The 16,716-nt window shown below is 43.1% G+C and overlaps 1 protein-coding gene across 1 annotated transcript in view; it reads right to left on the bottom strand.

Moving 5' to 3' along the window:
• The window catches only part of USP13 (ubiquitin specific peptidase 13), an 86,281-nt gene that overhangs the window by 50,532 nt on the left and 19,033 nt on the right, over nucleotides 1–16,716 (bottom strand). The window contains exons 2-4 of the mRNA XM_034780748.1: nucleotides 15,367–15,492; nucleotides 9,826–9,886; nucleotides 1,137–1,258 (exon numbers count right to left, since the gene is read on the bottom strand). Of these exons, the coding sequence (XP_034636639.1) occupies nucleotides 1,137–1,258; nucleotides 9,826–9,886; nucleotides 15,367–15,492 (309 nt within the window). The remainder of the gene's footprint in view (nucleotides 1–1,136; nucleotides 1,259–9,825; nucleotides 9,887–15,366; nucleotides 15,493–16,716) is intronic.

The following is a 16,716-nucleotide window of genomic DNA, read 5'->3' as shown; positions in this document are numbered from 1 at the left end:
GACCCTGCATAACTCTGCCATCTCTTCTTAACTGCCCTGGTCTCTTTTGCTTCACCCCTCTCCAACCTCCTCAACATTGTCAAAGAGCTAGTCTCCACACACCATGGGTCCAGTTCTCCCAGCACAGTCTTTACCCTCTCTTCCACCACCCAGAGGTGATCTGTAAGGCCACTATCCTCTCCCTGTTGAAATCCCTCCACTAGAATAGCTTTAGGGGGGAGAAGAAAGGAGAGACAGAACATACAGGGAAGAGGTAGAGAATACAGTAGAGAGAAAGGGTGTGGGAAGCAAAAGGAGAAGGATGGTCTAGAGATTAAGGCACTAGCCTGGGACACAGGCCGGAGTTCAATTCCTTGCTCTGCCATAACTTCCTGTGTGACCGTGGGCAGGTTACCATATTAGTCTCTCTGTGCCTCAGGTCCCAATCTGTTAAATGGGGCACTTCCTTACCATATTGGGGTGATGTGAGGATAAATATATTAATTGTGAGGTTCTGAGATACTACAGTGATGAGGGCCATATAAGTGCTCCAGGAAGGAAGAGAGGGGTCAAAAACAGATAATCAAGACACAGCAAGAAGACATGATAACAGTCTTCAAGTATGTAAAAGGTTGTTATAAAGAGGAGGGTGATAAATTGCTCTCCTTAACCACTCAGGACAAACATAATGGGCTTAAACTGCAGCAAGGGAAAATTAGGTTAGAGTTAGGAAAAACTTTCTAATTGTCCGGGTGGTTAAGCACTGGAACAAATTACCTAGGGAGGTTGTGGAATCCACATCATTGGAGACTTTTAAGAACAGGTTAAACAAACACCTGTCATGGATGGTCTAGAGAATACTTAGTCCTGCCTCAGTCCTACATTTCTATGATTCTAAGAGATAAACCACTGGCCAAAGAACAGGACAGAATAAGTGGAGTGAACAAGGAAGAAGGTAAAATAAAAGCAAGAGACAGATGCAGTAAGTCACATTTTTTCAAATGCCTCCCCTTTGCCTAATTTCCCCGTGCAGGGCATGAGGGAGACCCTAATAGTAAAAATAACCAACATACACATGAGCAAACAAATCCCTGTATCCATAAAAATGAACTTGGAGTCAATTCCTACTCTGCCACCAGTAGCACACACTCACTGACCAGTGCTGGCAACTCCTCTATATTTGGTAATGGAATTTCATAGTGATCTGGAAATATAACGAGTTTGGCTTCATCTTCATACTCAAAATCATCATTGTTTAAATCACCATTTGTTTCTAGATCTGCAAAAGAGAGAGAGAGAACGTAAGGAGATGATAAACTGTTAAGGAAACTAAAAAAATCTTTAGACTGAAATCTGACAACTTCTCTGGGGTGAAAAGCTGAGGACCAAAGTATCCATCTTGAGTTAATACTCATTCACAATCACGGCTGCCCTGGCCACTGAGTACAGCAGCCATCGTTGTGTTGTTACGGACATTGCACTTTGGGAAGAAGATAAGATCCTGGTATTCTTTTGGGTTACTCATTAAGAACAAGAACATAATGCATTCTGGTAGCACCTTTCATCTAGGTCTCGAAGCACTTTACAAACACCGAGGCTTTGTCTGTGTTGGAAAGTTTTACCCATTATATCAATATAGTCATACCAATGTGACCCTTCACGTAGACACACTTTTTCCAGTATAGAGTGGCTTTCTTTGGTTTAACTTAAACCCCTTCCCATGCAACATGAACTAAACCAAAAAAGGCACGCGTACTGTAATAAAAGTGTGTACACTGGGGTTTATATCTGTATCGCTATATAAGTTAAATTCACACCTTAGATTTTAGCAAAAACACTTTTCCCTGTAGACAAGAATAATCAAAGTCTCACATCATTCCCCATGAAGTATAACAAACAAATCAGGAAGGTGAAGAACAGAGAAGCTGAGGCCAATGTTTTCAAAAGTGGTTTTTAACTTTGATGCCTCATTTTTGGGGGCCCCAACTTGAGCCACCCAGATTTTTAGAGGTGTTGAGAACATGAACCTCCTATTCACTCCCACACCTCTGCCCTGGAGTTGTGGTTGCTCAGCAGCTCTGAAAATCAAGACCCACATGTCTCACATTATGCCGCATGCTCCAAAATGGAAGTGCACAAAAACAGAGGGCCTCTTGGGGAAATATTGGCTGTGATTTGCCCATCGGTGGGTGGCCAACTTAATGATACCGGGCAATTTGGGTACAGTGAAGTAACTTCCTTTCCTAACCAATAACGGATGAACGTAGAGTAAAAGCAGCTGATGGGTGTTGCAGTGACCATTTGCCTGCTCTCCTGGTGCCTTCTGGGACACATATAAATACATAAGATGATACACTGAGATCCACAGCTGAAAAGTCCCAAGTATTATTATTATAGGAAACCAAATGCCCAAGATTAACTGGGTTAACACGTAGTAATATTTACATGACATCTGGGTGCTTTTTGTATCAGCTTTCATTTCCCTTCCTTTATGCTATGCAGATTTTATAAGATGAAGCCACAAAAAGGAGCAGCGTAAGGAGTGTGACACGTAAAAGCATGGCTGTGTTGTAGTTTTCATGGCAATCAATAGACATTTTCCCATCAGCATGATGGAAGCAGGATCCATCTAGACATCAGGTTTCTACAGATCAGATACTGTCACAGGAGAAGAGAACATCTGGCCTAAGCTGGTGGATAGCTGACCCAGGTTGGCCCTTATTTGTTCTCCAGGCACATACATAACTTTTACTGATCTACTTAAATGTTAAACAGGCACTGGCAGCAACCACTGCACGTGTGGAATGTATGAAACGTAGGGTAAGATGAAGATGGAGGGTGCCCAGGTTAAATTACATCCTCTACTTATCCACAGAACAGTCACAGAATAAACAGCATCACTGGGAGCTTCTCCCAAACTCTCACACTAATACACCTTAATCAGACCTGGAGGGATCACCTCTAGGGACAACAATAATCCAGGCTCCACTGAGTCCTTGGCTTTCTGTTAAGGCTGCCAAGCAAGGATCAGCTAGTGCCAACTGGGGTTTTAATAATCTGACCACTTATCTAATAACAACTGGCCCAATCCCACCAACCCATTGCACATAGGCTGAAAAGACAGCCAACAGAAAGTAGCAACCTTTAGTCACTAGCAACCTGGGCGAGATTAAAACAGATGCTCTAGAGAGGAGAGACTAAGCCATTACCAACTCCCTGGCTAGCCAATTCTCTCCATAATCCTTTTCCTTACAAATCACTTTCACAGCAGTCTAATATGGATCACCCAATAACTCCACTACAGCCAGCGCTTCTTTAACATTTCCCATTTCAACCCTTGATTTTGAAGGAATTCTATGGAACCGACCACAATGTTATTTTTTTCCAGAATGCTCCTAAAAATAACTTATCTGTTCTTAAAGAGAAATCAAACCAAATAACCTCAAGCCACTAAGGTGTGTGGCACCAAACCATGCTGAAGTTCAGTAATGCCCAAGATACTGACAGTGGCCCCCATCCATAAGGCTAAACAGTTTAAACACAAAGTGTCTCTAGGTAATTCCAGAAGTGTTATGCTCCAGTTCCCCAAAGCAGCTAAAATATCCAGCTTATATCAACACAGGTATGGAGAAGGCGAGTCGTCCCATTTGGAGCCTGTAACGATACATTTCAATCAGCCACCAGAGGGCACTGGAGGATGGCTTACTCCAGTGGTTCTCAACCAGCAGTACATGTATCCCTGGGGGGTACACAGAGTTCTTCTGGGGGTACATCAACTCATCTAGACATTTGCCTAGTTTTACAACAGGCTACATAAAAAGCACTAGCGATGTCAGTACAAACTAAAATTTCATACAGACAGTGACTTGTTTATACTGCTTTACATACTATACACTGTACTGTCAGTACAATATTTATATTCCAATTGATTTATTTTATAATTATATGGTAAAAATGAGAAAGGAAGCAATTTTTCAGTAATAGTGTGCTGTGACTTTTTTGTATTTTTGTCTGATTTTGTAAGCAAGTCGTTTTTAAGTGAGGTGAAACTGGGGGTCCGCAAGACAAATCAGACTCCTGAAAGGGATACAGTCGTCTGGAAAAGTTGAGAGCCACTGGCTTGCTCTGACCATTGTCAATACCTTTAGACATCTGTAAAGACCTTTGATATTTTTTATTTCTTCACTTTACAGACATTAAGGATGATCAGTTTCTCTAGCATTAATGATCTGCTATATACAAATAGCAACGGCTGCCTCTTCTGGGTGTAAGAACCAGACTGAAACCGCCACTCCTAGCAGCTCATACCAAACTCAGTAACACTGACTTGACCTGGATTTGAACCGGTGACCTAGAGGTGAAAGGCTCCGTGTCCCATTAGCAATCAATCCCTCGACAATGAGGGTAATGACACACTTAAAACTATCCACCATTTTAGCTGCAGTGAAGAAGGGGAAAAGGAGAAGGTTAATTGATCTTTTAAGGCTTCATGCCATTCAGATTGCTACAAGACCAGGGAATTACATTCTCTCCATACAATCACCTCAGAAGCCTGACATACTGACTTCAAGGCAGCATGACAAAAAAAGACATACACTGTTGCATCAGTGCTAGCAAAAGAATGAAGATTTAATTTGTGGTTCTTTGAAACGGGAGTATGCAAAACCAGCACCATCTCACTAAACACTTCTGTTCCAGGTGGCCAAGATTTGCAAAAGTGACTAGCCATTCTGGGGTGCCTAACTTTGGGTGACTAACACCTTAAAGGGACCTGATTTTCAGACGGTGAGTTCTCAGCACTTCAAGCCGGGCCCCTTTAAAAGCTGTCAAGTTGAGCACCTCAAAATCACTAGCCACTTTGGAAAACCCTGGCCTGTGCACGTTCAGAGGTGTTTAGTTCAATGACAAAAATAAATTCTCCTTTCTTTTTATTTCCAGTAACCCCGCAGAGCCAACAAAGCTGAGAGACGGTGAAGTCGTATTTGATCAACAGAACTATTAACTATGTTCTATTATGAGAGAATGGGGCTGCCCTGGAGTAACTGCGGGTAGAATTTGCCTTCCACAATTGTTACTGGGGATTATGCATGAGCAGGGAAAAACCCACTTGAATTTCAGAACTCAGGTTAGGTTTGGTGAGCCTGCAATTAGGGGGAAAAAAATCTATTTTTACTTGTAAATTGAGCAAATTTGATTTAGAATCAATGTGACATGAGTGGCAAGGAGTGCTGGGAAGCCCCTTTCCCACACAGTCCCTTCCCAGGTGAAGGCAGCACTTCAAGATGCCCGAATACCATGAGCCCAGGAACCCCTGTGTAGTAATGAGTTTACTTTAGCTCTGAGGTCTCACACAGCCACCAGACAACTGGTTTATAGCAATTCCGAAAGGCTGACACATTGATGCTGAACCCACACAGGGCAATGTATTTCCCTTCTAAGGGACCAGGAGTTTTATGAGGCTGTCATAGGCACAATTAAACATTGTGGTCATCAAAACAGAGCATGGTCACAAAGAGCATGCTGAGGGAGAGGACGAAAGAGAAGGCAAAATAACCAATGCTCTGAGTGGAGGCCAGGCTGGGGTTGTTATTTTGGGCAAACAGTCAGCAGGGTAAATTTACCTCAGCTATCATCTGGCTCAGCTCATAAGCATCACTCTAGTGATAGCGAGAAGTGTACTGCCGCTGGCTGACTGAAAACAGCAGCTGAGTGGGCAGTTGGTGGCAGAGAGTGCTGTAAACTAAGCTACTAGAGGGAAAAGAAGGGAGAAACACTTGACTGGACATGCCCAGATTAGATTTAGATGAGTTACCAACTGAACACACTAATAATAGTGGCATAATTAGATCCCAGGCAGGACCCCCAAACAGGATATCCATCGTGTGCGTGGTGATGCCTGTGTGTGAGACAGACAGCTCCCTCATAACACAGATCAATGAGTCTGCAACCAATACTGAGGCCCTACAAAGGGGTCTTGAAAATCAAGTCTCATTGAGGACTCAGTCCTGATCCCATTACCTTGAATGGCAGAAGCTCCAGCCCTTGAACCTCAAATCATTCCTTCCAGCTGCCCCCAAATTATCATGAATGCAGCATCTGTCTATTCAGATAGCAAGCCATTTGGAACAAGGATTCTGTCCTCAGACATGTCTGTAAAGAACCAAGCTCACTAGCAAAGCTATAAAAGAAATAGATAAATAATAAATATACTCTACAACCATTTCATCCTGTCTGGTGAAAGGAAACCAAACTGCAGCCCAGCTGAGACTTTACAATGCTTCTCACTAGGATCCACTAAATCATTAACTATAAATTGGATAATATTTGCACAGTGCTTTGAAGACGTAAAGCATTAAGTACTATTTTTACTAGGAGGTATTTAGCTCAGTTTAACACCATAGCGGTTAATATAATCATTACTTCCACTCCCACTGTACTGTGGATTTTCTTCAACATTACAAGTTAAGTAGGCAAAGAAAACTAAGCTAACAAAATTAAAATCTCTAGTTGTATTCCTAATAACGTTAGGGTTAGTTATACTGATTTAATGTAAGTATGGTTGTTAACATGTTTTGCAGTCAGGGCTCCCTTCCTATGGCTCTAAAACAACAAATTATTAAAACTGCAATATTTTTAAACTCTTATTTTCTTTTCATTATATATGCTGTCTGTCCACTTTTCTGAATTTCACTCAAGCTTGGGTAATGAAACCAGAAAGTGACCATTTCACTCACTTCTTACCCCATTTCGCTTTTGGTTCTCATGTGCTGGCACAACTCTATTGTACGTAGGTTCACAATGCTACAGGGGAATGTTTAAATCCTCAAATCACCATTTCTATTCATAGAATGGTGTCTGTATTTTGTACAATCATGTTTACATGAACACAAAATCTAAATATTGAGCCACAAGCTAGCTGACTGAACCCTTTTAAGAAGGTGGTAACATTGCAAAATACATAGACAAGTTAAAAGATATCCTCACTGAAAACAGGGCACAAGCACATTTTGCCTGCAAGGTCTTTATGGTCTGGAAGACTAGCCACATTGGCTCCAAATGAGTTCACTGAAGCAATTAACCAGATGTCATCAGGGAAAGCTTGAGACGTTCACACAAAGTTCACACAAGGACATTTTTGCAAACTCAAAGTAAAGATTCTCTCTTCCCTTCCTAGGCTATTTTTTGTTTCTAACTTAGACAACTGGCAGCACACCCTCTACCATGGCTCTTTTCAGTGTTTTGGGAAGGAGACTCTCATAATGGTTTGATCCTACTAATTTTTCAGATTTCTTCATTTCCATTCTATTCTCATGAGAGCAGCAGTTCTGGAAGCCATTCTATGAGAATTGTAAAGATGTGTTTCTAATAAAGGAGACCGGAAGGGGTTTAATAGTCTTAATAGCCGTATATCAAAGAGGATTCTAACTAGCAGTGCTACAGGTGCCCAAACTAGCCTGACTGTACAGAAAACCAGCTTCACTGGGGCTGCTTGGAATCACTCAGATCAAGACACCCAAAACCTATCTTAGAAGGTCACTTGATCATCTGTTGCAGCCCCAGTACCCGTGTGAGCCAGGACTGGCTAGGTATATGCATTGGCTGACCAATCACTGCCAGTTTGGTGTCAGCCTCTATCATGGAATTCTGGGTTCAGATGAGCAAGCAAAAGCAGCACATAAAGTTCTGTAAAGATAGAAAGTCTGGCAACTCAACACCAGCTATGAGAGAGCATCTAGCGGCAACATGGCCTAGCGGATAGGGGACCAGACTTGGAGTCAGGAGACCTGGGTTCTCTTACCATCTCTGCTACTGACTCATTGTGCAATCTCACACAATTCACTTAACCTCTCAGTGCTTCAGTTCCCCCATTTGTGAATGGGGATAATCATATTTATTTACTCACCTTTGCATCCATAGATCTCAAAGCACTTTACAGAGGGCTATACAGGTGTTAACCACTGCTGTAAAAACACCACTTAAATGATTAAAATGAGACAGTATCAAGAGAGTTTCAGTTCATCCCCAAGCAGCAACAGCTGTGCAGAGGACTATGAAGGAGCACACAGCCCAGAGGAGAGCAGAATCTCCACAGATGTCTCAGATGCATAAGATGCTGGGGTAAACAGTGACAATTCAATGGGCCAAATTCATCACTGGCATAACTCCCCTGCCTTCAAGGATTAATTGGAACCAAGACTGTTGGAACCTCTGGACAGCTCTAACAGCATGGGAGCAGAATAGTCAAATGCAAGGGCACAATTTAAAGAAAGGGCACAAATCCTAGACCATTCAAGCCTCTCTTCTAGCAACAAACTTCAGAGGAGCAATGGTGCATCACTCCTGCCCCTCTTTAAGCCATATAAAATGCACATGCAGTAAATCAGCAATAACAAAATTTGGTCTTGTGTTTCTATGAGCCTTTTTTGTGTGCATCTCATTCACATGTGCATTACTAACACTGCAAGGCAGCCCTGCTTGGCAGTCTGCTTTCTTTCGGAAGCTTATGCAGCCACTCTGTAATCGTTTAGTGTTAATTGAAAATTATTCTGAATATGAACTGCTAGCAACTAGCATTTAAACCAGTGCCTGCCAACTCGTCATTAACAGCCCCTTCCTCTTGAATCTGTGAGGGAAAAGGGGACTTCACTTGTTTACTCTCCTCTCACTAACTTTCCCTTTCTTTTCTCCAGGCGCCTTTTTCAGAACTGACTCCTGACATAAAAATTACTGAATCCATCACGATCCTCTCAGCAACACATTCCACAGACCAAAGCAGCTCCAGTGGGATGCCAAGCTATTGTTCCCCCTTCCACTGTGAGAGAGCTGGCTTTTGCTATGAAAACATTTAACCCCTTCACCTCAGGAAGAATTACTTAGCTACTTTCAGTAGTGATTATGGCTAATTAGGGACCTTGAGAGGTCATCGAGTCCAGACCCCTTCCCTCATGGCAGGACCAAATACTGTCTAGACCATCCCTGATAGACATTTATCTAACCCACTCTTAAATATCTCCAGAGATGGAGATTCCACAACCTCCCTAGGCAATTTATTCCAGTGTTTAACCACCCTGACGGTTAGGAACTTTTTCCTAATGTCCAACCTAGACCTCCCTTGCTGCAGTTTAAACCCATTGCTTCTTGTTCTATCCTTAGAGGCTAAGGTGAACAAGTTTTCTCCCTCCTCCTTATGGCACCCTTTTAAATACCTGAAAACTGCTATCATGTCCCCTCTCAGTCTTCTCTTTTCCAAACTAAACAAACCCAATTCTTTCAGCCTTCCTTCATAGGTCATGTTCTCAAGACCTTTAATCATTCTTGTTGCTCTTCTCTGGACCCTTTCCAATTTCTCCACATCTTTTTTAAAATGCGGTGCCCAGAACTGGACACAATACTCCAGCTGAGGCCTAACCAGAGCAGAGTAGAGCGGAAGAATGACTTCTCGTGTCTTGCTCACAACACACCTGTTAATACATCCCAGAATCATGTTTGCTTTTTTTGCAACAGCATCACACTGTTGACTCATATTTAGCTTGTGGTCCACTATAACCCCTAGATCCCTTTCTGCCGTACTCCTTCCTAGACAGTCTCGTCCCATTCTGTATGTGTGAAACTGATTTTTCCGTCCTAAGTGGAGCACTTTGCATTTGTCTTTGTTAAACTTCATCCTGTTTAACTCAGACCATTTCTCCAATTTGTCCAGATCATTCTGAATTATGACCCTGTTCTCCAAAGCAGTTGCAATCCCTCCCAGTTTGGTATCATCTGCAAACTTAATAAGCGTACTTTCTATGCCAATATCTAAGTCGTTAGACACAAGGACTGTGTGAGAGCAGCTATTTACAATACCTAAAAATAGCATTGCGTTCCTCCTTTTTGGTAAAGCTCCACCAGATGCGCCTGGTACCTTCTGGAAAGAAAAAAAGAAAATATACAGTTAAAAATCAAACCTGTGAAACTGCAATAAGCAAACAACAGCCTCATGTCGGAGCTTCCCCTGACAGGTAGAGGGGCCAGTGTGCGTTCGGTGTGTTTTCGGGGGAGGGATGCACAGGTACAAATTTAGTGCTGGTAAAAGGTGCCAGACTCACATCCCTGAACAGCAAAGTCCTCTGTTTAACCATAGAACACATACAGCAGGGGCAGCAGAAGCGTATGCTTCTTTCATATCTCTCGCCAATGGAACTCGACCCTGATCCAGTGGGACCACCTTCGGAAGTCAGAGTAGTTTATTGTGATAGCACTGTCACACACACACACACACACACACACCCTTAAGAACTGGATGGAACCATCATGTAATTTCACACATACTCCCACACCATCAGATGTCAACAGTGCTTAATGACTGGACGTAGACTGGACATGATGACCCAGAGGTGAAAGACTCTGCCTCCCATCATCAATCCAGGTGGGCCAGCAGGGCCCTCCTGGCTGTTATAACAGACTGTTATCTAAAGTAAATAATCTAAAATAAATGCCTCCTCAATGAGGGCCTGAGCCTGCTCCCATTGAAGTGAATGAAAGTAATCACAATGGTCTGTAAGCATTAGGGGCTATGCAGAAAACCTACGCTAGGCAGACTGGTTTAGTTTTAAGATGGCAAAAACCTACAGCAGAGCACAGCTGTGTGCCAGGTATTCCAGCGACAGAGCTAATTTCAATTTCAGGTAGTGCTTTTGCCAATTCAAAGTGCTTTACACAAAGCAATGGGAAGAATACCGGCAGCACCATAAGCGTAAAAGCAAATGCAACCACTCTTTCCAAGCTATCCAGAACCATGCACTATTAAAACTTTAGTGATTATTTTTTTGTGGCTATTGTGCCACCAGCATATCTTTTACAGCATGTAACAATGTCATGCTCTTTAAGTGGGGTTTTGTTGGTTGCTTTTTTATTATTATTTTTTTAAATATTAAAATTAGGATACAACAGGTGGAAAGAGACAGGCCCAGAATCTGTCAACCTAGGAAGAGTTCATGTGTTTGTCTCTGCTGACAGGGCGGTGAAGAGTTCACATATTTTCGGTGATTCTTTCTGCCATGTAAATAAAGCTTCAGCCAAAGAGATTGGCTAGAATCATCAACAAGCTTTCACACCCCATAGAAAAGTTTTCCATTATCAGAAAGAACAGACACCAACTAATGTTTCTCGGCTACACTTATCAAAACAACAAAACCTACTGTTCAGATTTATCATACTGATTTTTTATTTATTCCCCCTGTAGGCAGGGGGGAATGGCCACTAGTATTAAAAACTAGCTCATTTTCTCAATGAAATGTAAATGACAAACAGAATTACGTAGCCTCTTTTCTCACTCTTAAAAAAAATCCCTGATCTACTATAAAAAGCACCAACAGCAGCAATATACAAAACAGATGGTTGCCCCCCCGCCTCACCCCACACACCCCACATTATCTCAGTGGTTCAATTGCCACACTGGAAAGCTGGGATTGAATTCCCACCACTCCATGTGTGACCTGGAGCAAGATATTAAGACCAAAGTTTTCAAGAGTGACCGCTCACTTTGGGTGCCTCCATTTTTGGCTGCCTCCCTTTAAATATCTCAGACTGATTTTCAGAGGTGCCAAACACCGGCCGCTCCCACCGGCTTCAACTGAAGTGCTGGATGCACAGCACTTCTGAAAAAGCAGGTCCAGACAGTTTGTGCCTTGCTTTCCCTATCTGTAAGCCGGAGATGATAACTTTCCTCCCTCACAGGCTATTACAAACATTAATTAATATTTGTAAAGCATTTTAAGATCCTCCAATAAAAGGCAGAGTCAGTATCAAGTAAAAAAAATGAGGAGTCCTTTGTGGAACCTTAGAGACTAACAAATTTATTTGGGCATAAGCTTTCGTGGGCTACAGCCCACTTCATCGGATGTATGAAGTAAAAAATACAGGAGCAGGTATAAATAGTAATAGGAGTGCTATGTCGGTCTCTCCATGTTACTTGTACTGTCAGGAACCTAATTTGGCAGCTGTATAAATTGCAGATCTGTGTAATGAACCACCATGTTATCTATGTTCTCACAAGAGGGCCCATCGCTCTCTGAGCACCTGCCATGTAGCAAATCTTACCCTTCCCAATGCAGCGCAATGGTTTCAAAAGTTACGGGGCCTAAGGCAGAGAGAGCACCCAACTGAACACTGCCTGTGTTATATCCCTGCTGTGCACAATACTGGCAACACAGTCATTGAGGCTGCAGAAGAGTACCTGGGTTTTTAAATCTCAGAAAAAAACGACTACGCAAAAATTCAATTTGATGAGTCGACTGACATTGCTACCGCAGGGGTGCTGCACAGCTTGCAGTGCCAGTGACATATGTTTCCCATTGATTCTATGGAAGATGACTTGGGAACAGATCCTTCCCGAGTACAAGCTGCCATAGTGCCACTGAAATCAATGGAACTATGACAATTTACACAAGCGGAGGACCTGCCCCTTGCTCTTTTGTAAAGCTGTGCCAGGACACACAGCTGATACTTATCCCAGACACTTCAGGAAGCGACAAAGACTTCCACATTCTGCAGGGATGATCCCAAGGCAATGAGAGACAAGCATAGCAACCTGGTCACATCCATCCAAAGTCACTGCACCCAGTGCCGCATGGCTTCTCTGTCTCATACAGCCCTAGTGCTTAGTAAGCATCCGAGAACCTGCGCTGGGTCCGTCATGAAGCTGTCAAGCAGGTGAACCTCATTAGAGGCAGTCTAACGGATTCTCAACATTTGGCATTGTTTTGCTATGACACGGGGCTCCATCACTAGCAACTCCACAGGAGGGAGGTGGCTCCCACAAGGTAGCAATATCCCAACAAGCTGCTTTAAGAGCAGAAGTACAGGTCCTCACAAAGGATCGCAAGTTTCTCCTTACTGATACCTTCAATCATTCAGTCTGGGTGGCAGGTTTAGCCAACCTTGCTGATATCTCTGAGTACCCGAATGAGCTGAACTACTCTTTCCAAGGGCAACACACAAATGCCTGCCCATCTGCACTAAGGTACAAGCATTCATCAGAAAACATGGACATTGGTCTTCCTGAGAATAGACAAAATGTGGGGTCATTTCAGACTTTGAGACAACACATCTTCAAACTTGTGTGGATCAGTAGAGCCCATTCAATTATATTTTTATAGTTCCAATTAACTTATTTAATTAATGTTAATGTCCTAAGGCCGAACATCTAGTACGGTAACATGAAGACATGTATAAATGTATGACGTTGTCCAGCAAAAGTGAAGCAGAGAAGTAGTTTTCATTTTCGCCCCACTGTATCTAAACCTTTGGAGACATATCCAAACACATGTACATACACACAGGCAATTAACATAGAGGCATTGTGCTAGACATCCCTTGTTTCTCAGAGAAATAGTAATACTATCGTATTTTGAGTTTATATGTCCCCTCTCATCCAGAAGGATCCCAATGTGGGTTACAAACTCTAGAAGTTATGGACATTCAGGCACCTCTGGGGTGAAACGCTGCGGCCATTAATATTACACAACAGGCTCCAGGTGGACAGAAGAGTACTGCCTAATCAATTACCACTGTATCATCCACTAGCCAAGTACTACCCCAATCTTGCTGAACCTGGCAGCTGAGTTCTCCCAATGTCCTATGCAAGATGGTACAGCTGCAACCCACAAAGAAGCCTCAAGATTCCTCAGTAGGGGAAGAGTGTCTTTGCAGTGATCTAGCTGCTTATGTTTACTTTGACACAGAGGTGAACATCAGTGTACTTTCTTTTCATCTCTAGAGATCTTGGTTCAAATCCTTGTCAACACAACAAGCAAAGGGATTTTGGAGATCCCATTTTAACCCCAATTTGGCTTTATACAAAAACCTCCCATATACTTTGGCAAGACTAGGGCCTGGTCTACACTGGAGGGGGATCGATCTAAGATATGCAACTTCAGCTATGAGAATAGCGTAGCTGAAGTCGACGTATCTTAGATCAACTTAGAATCACTTACTTTGTCTCCTCGCAGCGCGGGATCGACCGCCACCGCTCCCCCGTTGACTTTGCTTCCGCCTCTCACCGAGATGCAGTTCAGCAGTCGACGGGAGAGCGATCGGGGATCGATTTATCGCGTCTACACTACACGCAATAAATCGATCCCCGATAGATTGATTGCTACCCGCCGATCTGGCGGGTAGTGTATACGTACCTTAGCAGACTCTCTCACAACTAGAATAACAAGGACATTGGAGGCGAGAGGTGATACTCATGTGTAAGTCTGAATAGGACTTCTGTCCACCTGGCTCTAGTACTGCAATTACCTTTCACAAGCACTAAATCCACTCACCAAAAGAACATTTGCTAGAACCTACCCAGTCTACCACAAGTTTATAGTAACAGTGTGATGGAAATGCAGCTATTTCCCAACTGCCCAGGGACAGAGGATTTCCCTAATTTTTAGCATACACCCACTCACCCCAACTTGCAGGCACCACTCTTCTGATAAAGTAAGAATGGACAGGACATTTTTCCAAGTTCAAGGGAGATCCTTGATCAGACAAAGAGATCACTGCTGTGGAGCAACAGGAAGCACTCTTTGTCCCACCCTAGGTAACTATCTCAGTCCCAGTAATTGGCCCAAAGATTCAAAGCTACATTGGAAAGTAAACTGAGTGGCACATCAAAGCAAACCACACCAAGTCCCTTCCGCTCTGTTTGGGTCAGAGTTCATTAACAGCCCATTGTATTAGAATACAAACACCAAACAAATACATGCACATGCACAAACGCACAGTTGACCTTAACATTTGATATCAATAGTAATCCAGTAACAGTAGGGAAGTATAACTAATAGGAAGCTTGTCTGTATCATAAGAGATTGATCTGGGAAGCAGTGTTTGGATCTAGGGTCCATTTCAGGCTACAGTTTGGATTACAGCCCAAATGAGGACTAAGGTTCATTCTTCTGAGTAAATTTCTGCCAGCTTGAGCCAAATTCTCATGAAAACCCTTGTTCTCAGAAGATTACAAATATATCTGAACCAGAACCAGTGTACAGGCCTCCTGGTCCAGATTTTTAAAACTACTTAGGCACCTAAAGATGAGCATAGGTGCCCAGAAAAATCAATGGGAATTAAACACCTAGATGCTTGGAGGGGGGAGGGGAAGGGAAATCACCATACACACCAATGTGCATCTTTAGGTAACTAAGTACCTTTAAAAATCTGGCCCCTGGTGGTTTGAATAAAAACTGCACAGTTGAGTTTGAACCCAAGGATCTGAATCTGACCTCTACCCAGCCCAAAATTCAAAGGGAGTCAGATTTGACATTTCAGGTTTGGCCCATCTCCCAGACACTTTATCTGAACTTGCATCGGAGGTATAAGAACCATCCAAACAGCGGGTCTGGAAGCTAGAAATCTCACCTCTATCACATGTCGTTTCAGATGCATATATACACACTGTCCTGTTTTTCGATAGTGCCTTTCAACGTGTTCCCTTCCAAATCCCAGAAACGTGTTCATGCACACATAGAGACCTCCTTCTGAATCCTGAAAGTAATCATAGAAAACAGTTACAGTATAGAAGGAACTGAATGGGACAGAGAGACACCAGCAAGCAGAGACAGTTACGAACCACAACCTTTTGCACCCTCCCCTTATCACATTAGCACATCATACGCTTACATATCAGGTTATAGAGCACAGAGAATTGTCTTCCTTTTAAGAATCTTCCACACCATGTGACAATGTATATCAGCAGCTGTTTGGACCACAGTGACTGTAACACTGAAGGTTAACCAGGTTATGGCACCACTAAAGAGTTTACAGCAACGCAACTGCACCGGTGCAGCTAAGCTCTCTAATGGAGCCACTCTAAGCCGACGGGAGAGAGCTCTCCCATTGACTTAATTAATCCATCCCCACAAGCAGTGGCAGCCATGTCGTCAGGAGAAGCTCTCCCGCCGATATAGCACTGTCCACACCGACAGTTAGGTTGGTATAACTACTGTCGCCCGGGTGGGTGGCTTATTCACACCCCTAAGTGACCTAAGTTATACCGACATAAGTGGTAGTGTAGACATATAGCCTAAGTGTGTCAAGACCTGATGTCTAGTAGCAGGCCTTGAAAAATCCCTTTGACTATTCATCCTTTGCAAGAGGAAGGTATTCCTTGGCGAATGTGAGCACTTTGGGGGAAGGGGGAGGCTGCTAAGCCATCAATATCAGCAGAATCTAAGCTTTCATTTTAAATAATATAACATCTCTAGCCCTATGGTTACAAAGATACCTTCTGAATGGGAACTGGTGTAGAGCTGTCCTCCTAAGGGTGAAAAACTGGCTGACTGCTTCAGTGCCCCTTCTCTTGATCATTGCTTTCCCAAGCTGTAAAGAGTTACTCACGAAATTCTGGTCTGTTTCACAGCTCCTGTCTAGAACCCACTGAGCAAAGTGAAATTGGTAAGAATCATCTCGGTTTTGCTCTGCTTCTGTTTGAGACATCTATGAACAGAGGCAGGCATTAGCCCTAATCATAGAGTAAGGAAACTTAAAACAAGGATAGCAGAGGAGAATCATGAGTTACACCCCCTTTAGATTGATTAGAAAGACTGAAATCCCCAGTAAGGTCCAGGTAAAGCAACCCCATACTTTTCTCTTTCCCAGTAGCTGGGTGTTGAGGCTGGCTCACTGACCAGGGAATTGCCCCAGAATCCCACTGCCACCAACTCCCTCCCAAATCATTCAAACTGGGCTGCTAATAGGTCTGGTCACCTG

This window comes from Trachemys scripta, chromosome 9, assembly GCF_013100865.1.
Source record: "Trachemys scripta elegans isolate TJP31775 chromosome 9, CAS_Tse_1.0, whole genome shotgun sequence".
Classification (NCBI taxonomy): Eukaryota; Metazoa; Chordata; order Testudines; family Emydidae; genus Trachemys; species Trachemys scripta.
Note: the sequence above shows the minus strand (reverse complement) of the source record. Positions and strands in the feature narration are given on the sequence as shown.